The 9,928-nt window shown below is 36.2% G+C and overlaps 1 protein-coding gene across 1 annotated transcript; it reads left to right on the top strand.

The window, feature by feature from the left end:
* The first annotated feature begins 224 nt into the window (after nt 1-224).
* LOC124777546 (40S ribosomal protein S26) lies at nt 225-9,727 on the top strand. Its single transcript, XM_047253003.1, has 4 exons — nt 225-378; nt 1,007-1,184; nt 6,948-7,078; nt 9,650-9,727. Exons 1-4 carry the CDS (start codon nt 376-378, stop codon nt 9,683-9,685), a joined length of 348 nt encoding a protein of 115 aa, XP_047108959.1. The 5' UTR covers nt 225-375; the 3' UTR covers nt 9,686-9,727.
* Nucleotides 9,728-9,928: the final 201 nt, after the last annotated feature.

Raw genomic sequence — 9,928 nt, forward strand, 5'->3', positions numbered from 1 at the left:
CTTGTGTGGATATCAGCGCTTGAAATGCACTTTTTTTCCGTGATGTGGCATGACGGCCCGTGTGAATTGTTGTTTCATAGTGTGCCTGTCCCATCGTTATTTCAGATTTATTAATAGACGTTACCACGTCCTCAGCTCCGATATTTCCTTATTATTTTTTGACTCTTCTTGATATTGTATATTGGTGAAAACATTTGTTTCCCGTCCAATGCGTTTCTTTTCCATAGAATTTCCTACCCTATCTATGCGACCATCGACCACGGCATGCGAGCTGTATTGCAGTAACTTTGAGAAATTTTGTCTTCGGTGGGCTGTTTGGTCTTTGATATTCTTCGCTGTTGTATAGTGCGCGTGTAAAATTTGCGGTTGGAGAATATGGTAAGTTACACGTGCATTTTACATGTGTTAGCGCTAAATAAGTAATTTGTTTTACTGGTGTGAGTTTTTTACTGTTAGTGTACGTGGTTAATTTTGTTTTCCCTGTCAGGAGAAGAAATAATATGACCATGTGCTTACGTGTGGTTGTTTAACCTCACAATAGTTGAGCCTTTTAATTTGTGTATAACTTTATCTCCAAAAGTCATTTAATTCTCCTATTGCTGTGTTACATGTAAGTTACGGCATTCTAAGAGGACAATTTTGTTACTGACTAATTTGAAAGATATGTGAGACAGTAGCCATTACGTTATATGCGACTATCTGTGGGCCTGTAAAGGACTAGCCTATTTCGAATGAACTTAAACACACAATGCTAACATTTTCTTCGTACATCGACTTTTGTGATGGTATATTTTGGATCTTTTGTTTCCCAGTATCACTGCCGAAAAAGTGATCCAAGGTTGAAAAATATATTTATTTGGTAGTATTTATATTAATTGCTCTCAATTTACCAACGAGATGTAAGGTGTTTGAGGTGTTACTGCTGGTAATGTATTTTAATACCTAGGCATACGGATTTTGATTTTGTCCAATACACGCAGCTATAAAACATGTTTTTCATTTTCAGACGTGTAAGAGAAGAAATAGTGGAAGATCGAAACATGGTCGAGGCCATGTGAATCCTGTTCGCTGCACTAATTGTGCGCGGTGTGTACCGAAAGACAAAGCCATAAAAAAGTTCGTGATCCGTAATATTGTTGAAGCTGCGGCCGTAAGGGATATCACAGAAGCTAGTGTATACACAGGTAACTCGTAATTTGTTTTAAAAAATGTAGCATAATATACGAAGCTGATCTTGACATTCTGGCTTATTGAGCCACACGGAACTGTTTGAAATGTTGGTATCTTGTTTTTTTGCTATTTGCAAGTGCCCAGGCCCGTCTATACTGATAGTCGGGCTCCCAAAATTTGAATTATAGCCTCATTGCTTATACGAGTAAATCGAGAAGTAAAGGTTGCTAAATTAAATTTATTTCTGTAGTTTCGTGTACATTATTTTCGGAGTTTATGGTTCCAAGTGGTAAATTCCTGTTGCGAATTTTATAGATGCAGTCAGCTGGTTCTCTTTCCAGGTATTCTTTCGGAAACTTACAGGATTTTGGAATTGTACAGGAAATAGTCTTTTGACTTCATTGGGATATGTGGTAACTTGTAAATACAGCAAGTGGTAAAGAATGGCCTGTAATATTGAGATATAGACTTGATTAGTGAACAGTGCTTAAAGAACTGATCACTCAATAGAGTACTGCTTGTAGCGTTTACTAAACAGCTGTTCCTATAGGGTTTTGGCAGTAGTGTCACATTGGTAGTATTGATTTTGGATACAAAGCTAGTAATTTTGGACTTGGGGAGCTCTGCATATTAATATGAAAGGGGGATTCCATTGTCACTGGTGGGACAGTTGCACTAAGTTTTTCAACCGTCAGATGCTGATATAACAAAGTATAAATGGAAATAAAGTGGGCCTAAAGATTGACTGGTTGCCATACAAGTAATTGTTTTACCTTCTCTTTAAATCTGAATGTCAGAAGTTTACAAATTGAGCTGTTATTCATCTTTAAAACTTTGTCACGGGTGGGACAGCATATAGACGCAGCATTGAATAACCACCAACATTTTAGAAGAAATATGTGAGTTGTGCACTTTTTTTTAAATTCACATTAATAAAACAATTCTCTACATGACATAATATCAATAAATATTAGATTAGTAATACTTGCTTACAATAATTGCGGTCAAAGACTGTCATGGGTGGGACTCGTGAAGTTCAATCTGTTTTTTTTTTTTATTTAAACTGATTTTATTATGTCAGTTAGCTATGAATCAGTAGATAGCATATATTTAGAGGGCACTTTAAGTTTTAATGACTTTGTAGAACATTTTTGTTACCTATAGAATAAATTTTGGTATAGTATTAGTTTACAGTTCTGAGTACTTAATTATTTCGGTTTAAGAATGTACCACTATGAAAAAATATACACTTGACCTCTCACCCACTTTCAAAAATGTTTAAATTGCCAGGGAACTCATAATATAAGGTGTCCCTAACATGTTTGACATTTGGTTTCGAGAAAATAGAGAACTTGTTTAAACTATATGTAGGATACATCCTGCTCGTCAGCTTTGATTACCTTTGCTGAGTCCCCAACAGATTGCATACACATAATCTGTATTTCCCCATTGTCTTCTACACTTCTTCTTCTACACTTCTCTGTACAATTGCAGCATATCTATATGTAGTGGATTTCTTTCTTGCAGTTTGGAACTTAACTAAAATAAGTGTTCCTGGCATTATTTTTTCCACAGCTGGTTCTGAACCTGTAACTTCTTGGGAATTGGGTGTCAACATGACATCAGGATATGATTCCTCATCACTCCTCTCGGAATCTGTAGATTAGTGAATATATGTTGGGTGAAGTGGAAAAACCTCCACTTTCTCTAAATTTGATTTTAGGAAAGTTCTACCACATACTAGGTTACGGGTAATGTAACCGTTGAAGAAATGCTTGCTGTGAATATCTTTTATTTTTTTAACAGCTTTCCATTGCCCATCCAGAAGATCTCAGTTTTCATCAATATGATCTGTTTATTCCAGAAACATATGATTTGGCAGTCTAAAAATTCCTGTGCATTGCTGATGGTGACTTTTCTTTGTTTAACTTAATTCCAAACAGCCCTTTTTGTTACAGCTCCAATGCCTTTCACTGTGCCTTTCCCATCTGATGTTGCAAAGAAAACCCATTCTCCAGACACTCCAAAGTCTTGCATCATGTAGCAGAGGTTAGAAATGGTGAATTTGTTCTTAAATTGACCTGCGCAACCATCAGAAAAAATTCGTATTGAGGTCAAATTTGGAAGCTCTTGTTTCAGCTTACTTGTTATAATCTTCAAACATGCATGAACTGAGTGTTTGTCATGGCACAGTTCATTGCTCACAATTGCAAATGACTGTAGCCCTGTTTTCATCCAAACACAAATAGAGACCACTGTAATCTGTGTATGACTCCAGTGGGCACTTTGTATCTCATCTTGTGCCAGTGCTACATAGTTTTCTGCAAAATCTATTTCCAATATCACTTCATCACTGACTGATGCTTTCACAGTCTTGAAAGCTCCAGATTGCATCCTGTTGACAAAGAAGTGCTCCTTCAATGTTTTTAGTTGACTGAAGTTCAGAGAGAGCTTCAGTGTTCGACTGGTAGTAGTCTGTTTAGGGTGACACTCATGTTCGGTCCATTTTCTCCAAGATATTATGTCACACAAATCAAACTTTCCATCTATTAATGTGTGCAGATTCATTATGCATTTCTTGCATTGACTTGTCATGCATATCTCACTTTCTACATCACAGCAAACAAGATTTATAAGGTGAGTGTGAGTTGCAGGGAAACTAGCTATTTTTTTTTTTTGTGAATGGCTTCAATGATGAAGTTGTAGTTTGCATGATATTTGCACACACATACATTGTGAAGCATTTGAGACGTTAGAACATTTTTAGGCCACAACTCGTAGAATTTTGAAATCTTTGTATCAATATCTGGATTGTCTTGCTGTAAAAGAAAAAATGCTTCCTTACCTGTCATATTCAAGTGATGTTTCTGCAAGCTAACTCTTTTCCCACTTTCGTGGTCTACAATAGACTGTACATCCTTTATACCAGGTGTATGCCTGCTGATTTCATCATTTGTGAAAAATTTTTGTATTTTGAGCAGATTATCACCTGTAAGTTTACGAGACGTTTTCTTCACTACTGGGAAAATCTGTTTTACTACCTTTTTTAGGTACGCTTTCACTTTCAAGTTTTTTTATTACTGCTGGTTTTTTTAGGGGCTTGAAGGAAGCACCTTCTTTACCCGAGAAACAGCTTTGCCAAGGGACTGAGGACATTTATATGATCCTAACTGTGAAATACAGGTCTCAGACTGATCTTCAATTAATATGCATTTTAGTTTGTCTGTACTTCCTTTTTCTTTCAGATTCCTTTCCTTCTTTCGATATTCCAATAAAGATTTTTCACTGGAGGATACCTTCATTTTCATATTTTCCCTTCTTTTATCCCACTCTTTCTTTTTCTTTATGGACGTTGTACTTGCTGGTCTCTCTCGTCAGGTTTTCTCGAAGTTTTCTCATATGCTCTGCTGATGTTGTTTTCCCCATTCTCTGAATAAATAGTAAGTTTTTATTTAGTGTAAACCATTGAAGCACTTGTTATATCAACCAGTTTAACTTAACAATAACAAGAAGTGTTAAATGGTTTAGATTTGAGTAACATCCAAAACACTGTCATGGGTGGGACGCAATTTCTATTAACATTTATAAATGATCATTTACAACTTAAAAGGTGCCTTATGGTTAATTGGATGTTTTTGTTTTTCCTACTCTTAACCTAAAATATATAGAATTACTATAATTGCTGAGTTAGAAGGTAAACTTTTTCGTGTTTTTTGTCACAGGTGGGACACTAAATACATAGTAACTTTTGTGAATTAGCTGCATACTTAATAACTTACCTTTCTTTAAAAACTGAAGTTTGTCAGAAAGATAAGATTCTGCTCTTGAAATTTAACAGTTAAAACAACAATCACTGCAACCCAAATTTAAACAGCTACCAACACAAAAAACAAACCTTTTGTTTTCCATCATCATCTGTAGAATTGCCATCTTTGCTCAACTATATTTCCTCAGCTAATTGTGTAATTTTTATAATTTTTTCAGGACAGTAAAATTCAACTTTTGTAGATTCGAAAAACTATAACATTGTTAAATTCGGAACTTTTTCAAAAAAATAAGCCTCAGGCTCAGTTGGTCATGGAATGACCCGAAAGCCTTTGTCAGTGATTGGGCTCTATCATCTAACCCCTACAATACATAGGACTGTAAAGTCATAAGTTCGTTTATTCCTTGCATTTGTGTAAACTACTGAGTCAGGTGCAAAATAATTGAAAGCATTTGTCAGCTACAAATAAGTTTCATTTGTAATAGATACAATTTTAAAGTTGAGATAGTAATTAGCCACAATAAATTGTGTGAATCATATTTAAACTAAGTTTTATTTACTAGTCTTTCCAGGCATTTTCTGTCTCCAAGATGGGTATCTGTGAAATGTGTGACTCCTAGGTCAGCTAAGATCTGTTTTTGTCTTTTTTTGACAGTCTATGGTCCAGTTCATTACATGTTATCTGTGCTATTGTATGGCTTCTGGCTAGTGTATGGTATTCAGCACACCGCTTGTAATCTTGGCATTTGTGATGCTGACCTCTGGCCTAGCCAGAGGTCTAGGTTAGGTTGGAAAGTGATGATCTGCTTTTATCATGTGATGTTTAAACTGTAATTTGACTGTTACCATAGATTACTTGATAGTTGACATGTTGTGTGCTGTAGCTGTCTTCCTCCAGAGTGCTTAGCATTACACCTGAATGGTTTGCCGGAATTGACACTAGGTTTGTCAGTTCACTTCCAATTCCTTGTCCTGCTTTTTGATGTGTTTGGGCCCCAAATCCTTGGTGTGCCCCTTATATTTCATATATTAAAACACACACACACACACACACACACACACACAAAAATGATAGAACGTCAGTTATACAGCTGTCATAATCACGAAAGATCGGCTCCACACATTATGTGAAGCCAAAATTTGAATGTTGCAAGTAATTATTGTGACTGGGTTACTAGTCATAAATACAACTACTTTGTGCAGTGTGATGTTAATAGCATAGTGGTCAGCATATAAACCGGGCATCTGGAAGGTTCGAATCTCGAGAAATGCGATCAAAAGACTTCATAATTTTTATCAGTTAATTGGTTTTAATGTAATTTATTTCTAATACTTTGCCACATAGTTTTCATGTTCATATAGACTTAATTTACTGTTACTTTTCTTCTTGTGACATAACCCACAACTCTTAGCATCCGGTATAATCTAGATGTCAGACAATACACCCTAGAGTGAAAAAACTTGTATAGAACCAAAGTACATATTGTAAGTGTTCAGTTTGTTTTCCAGTTTCTTTCATGGCAGGTCACTGTTTTTCATGGCAAATCAGTGTTGAGGTTGGTGTTTAAATGACCACTGTGAACATCCCTGCCCAAAACCCCCACAAATTCCCTCAGCAGTCAGATACCTCTATAGTTGTAATACAGGTAATTTTACATCAATATGCCCCACTTATTCTGTGGGACTGATCATTATGGTAGTTCCTTTGACAACTTCTCTGCTCAAACTGAAGGTGTTGTATCTTACTCGTAACTGCTCCCCTACAATCTCAATTTGTTTATTACAGTATCTTTTTCTCTGATAAGACTTTATTTGTTTTTTGATAGTTTAGTTGTAGTTTGTTGTAGCATGACCATTTTTGTAATAAGTTTTCTGTGGTTCATTTTATATGGTGCATCTTGTTTATTATGTATGTAGGATAGTGCTGCTATTTTGCAATTGATGTTGAATACTGTTTAGTGCTGTTGTCATCAAGTTTAATTTTCTCTGTATCTGGTTACTATCTCAATAGCATATCAGTTACCAAAACTGTATGCAAAGCTGCACTACTGCGTTTCCTGTGCCATCCACTCAAAGGTTGTGCGCAATCGTTCAAAGGCAGACAGGCGCATCCGGACACCACCAATTAGGACATTCCCAAGGGTAAGTTTTCTGACTTTAATGTGTCATACTTTAATGTGTAGCACACTATTGTTTCAGGAAGAATATCTTCGTTCTCAGTGTGAATATTAATCTGCATAGATATTACAGTTAGATGTACCTTACACTTCTGCTTTTATTGCATTCTCTTATTCGGTTCATATCCCGTAATTAGGTTGCAGTAGAACTGATCTGTAAGCATAGCTCATGGTCTAGGTGGGTTGGAAGATAAAAATTTCTTATAGTTGTTAAGGCTAACAAATGTGACTACATAATGCTACTGTAGAATACTTAGATGCACATTGTGGGTATGTGTAACATATGAAATACATGGAGTGGGACCACTGCATGGCCTTATGCAATGAAAAATCTGGGATGGATTGTGAATGAGTTTGGTCTTAGCAGCAAGACTGGCCGTGTGTGTGTGTGAGTTTTGTTTTTGCAAATTTGTATATGTTGTCTAATTCAGGAGGCCTTAGGGCTGAAACTTGACTTGCGTAGCAGTCTTTTTGTTAGCCTGTCTGTGACTTACCTCCATTTCATGATTTTATAAACTTGTTGTATTCAGTAGTATTGCAACTGTATGTGAATGGTGGTAAATCTTAGATTTGCTGGGAAGATGGTATGAGTATAAAGTACAAGGCACTCTTTATAACCAGTGTCAAGTATATAACACATTATTATGCAGCATGGAAAGCAATGCATTGCAGTTTTTTTCTGCTGAACTTGATTTACCACAAAAGGATCTGTTTCTGTGTTGAATTGCAATAAAATTGGCACTCTGAACACAAAATTCAAAGAAAAACTAGTTTTCAGGAGATTGAAACTGTTTTCTTCATTGGGTCAAAGACAAACCCAAGATAGGAAGGGGTAAAGGAAAGGTGCCAGACTAATGAAGGCAAAACCAGTTGGTGAGGGAATGGAAGAAAGAGTGAATGTGATTGTTTGCTGCCTCCACACTGCTAATTACGCATTGAAGAGGAATATTATTAAACTTTGATAACTAGTTTGCGTAATTTCCAAGAATGATTGCCTATCGAAGCCCCTACTGATATATATCCAACATCCGACTCTGGTAGTGCAAATTATGGTAATGCTTATTGTGTTGCCACAGGGAACAGTTTTTCTGGTCCTGAATGAAAGTGAGCAAAAGCATTGCAGTTTTGCGTGCCTATAGTCTCATATAGTTGTCTTAATTCCTCAGTTACATAGTGTTGAAAGTCATTTGAAATTTTTGTTAGGACTTCAGATTGCTTCCAAATGAGGATGGTGGGAATTACATAACACATTGTGGACTCAACTTGGTGAAATTTCACAAGAAAGTTGTGGGTGCTGATTTTCCTTTGCAGTAGTAATACACTCAGTGATTCAAGAACATCTGTAGGAAAGAATGTGTGGTTTGACTCTTAAAAGTTATCCAAGGAAAGCTTTAGTTCATTGTTGTGTAAGACTCTACACACAAGTGACAGCTGCTGAAACTCAGTTCACAAATGTAGTGTGTGCAGTTTCTTCAGAGAAGTGTCATAGTAAAGACCAAGCACTACTAGGAAATACCAGAGGACTACTGTTGAAAAAATGAAGTTGAACGTATTTGGATATTTGACAGCATTGAGAATCTCAAAAGTGCTTTATAGTTAGGCGATTCAAGGGAGAAGAAAACTTCAGTCTGTGACAAAGTGCTTTAGATGGCCAGGCATGAAAGTCAGATGGCTTTGTCATATAACAGCTCAGAGAAAGATAGATTTAAACTTAAATTTGTGAATGATCCTGTTGAGCTTATGTCATTGGATGGTACATCTATCCACTCAGAACACCCTTTGCTCGTGGAAATGTAAGATCATCAAGGAAAGCAGAGGTGTCAGGAGATACAAACTCTACCCCTTCCAGTTCCTGTATTTCCACAATGTGGGAAAAAATTGACCCCCCCCCCCCCCCCCAAACACTCCTGATATTTTTGACCAGCATAGCAAGTGTGTACCTGTGGGAAAATATTTTTCCCATTGTCTTTTACAGTGAGGAATAGTGCATGAAGACGACATGGCTGGTGACTAAAGTTAGTACTTTAATTTATTAGTTGTAACTTAATAAATGTTGGTCTTTTGTCATTGCTTTAGTGAACACTAAACAATATCCATAACTTGGGCCCACAGTGATATGGTCAACATAGTTGCAAGTTCGATATGTATTGTTGCGTTCCTATGCACTCAGTAGGCAGTCATTCTTGGAAATTACTGTAGTTTACACTGTGTAATACCGCTGTGAAACTGGATATTGGTAACTTCAAGAATAATGTTGTAGATTGAGCAAAAACTTCCTGTGACAAGACCTGTATGGTTGTAGTGGTAAGAATGTGGACAACAAGAAAAATATGTAGTGTGCTAGTTAAGCTTTTTAGTTAATTGGCCATTTAAGTTGTTGTAACTTGTTGGCAATAATATCCTTACTGCTATTGTGCTCTGAATAATTTTGTAGTTCAGGTAAGTTTATTATTGTTCAGTTTATTTATCAAACATGTTTTTTTATCTTTAAATATGTCCTGTGTTTAATAATAAATGCATATTGTTGTTATTGCAGGACATGCGACAAGGAGGCCAACAAGTGAGGAAGTGATATGTGTATGAAGTTCAATTAAAATAAAAATGATCAAATTTTTTCTTTTTTTTTTCTCCCCCCTTGATGTTATAAAATGGTTCCTTTCCATTGGATGTGGCGGTTTCCAGGGTATTACAAATGTACTGATAGGACTAGTCTCAAGAGCTTTCCCCTATTTAAATTTTCTGTGTTACTTAAAACTGAGCTGGACTGGTCAGCTATACTTCACAAGAATGTGATGTATTTACATTTTTAAAGCTT

This window comes from Schistocerca piceifrons, chromosome 2, assembly GCF_021461385.2.
Source record: "Schistocerca piceifrons isolate TAMUIC-IGC-003096 chromosome 2, iqSchPice1.1, whole genome shotgun sequence".
In the NCBI taxonomy this organism is placed as follows: domain Eukaryota; kingdom Metazoa; phylum Arthropoda; class Insecta; order Orthoptera; family Acrididae; genus Schistocerca; species Schistocerca piceifrons.

Coding starts and splice junctions, on each gene's coding strand:
- LOC124777546 (XM_047253003.1), top strand. Junction 1,185..6,947: donor AGAAGCTAGTGTATACACAG/GTAACTCGTAAT, acceptor CTATCTCAATAG/CATATCAGTTACCAAAACTG. Junction 7,079..9,649: donor CAATTAGGACATTCCCAAGG/GTAAGTTTTCTG, acceptor TTGTTATTGCAG/GACATGCGACAAGGAGGCCA.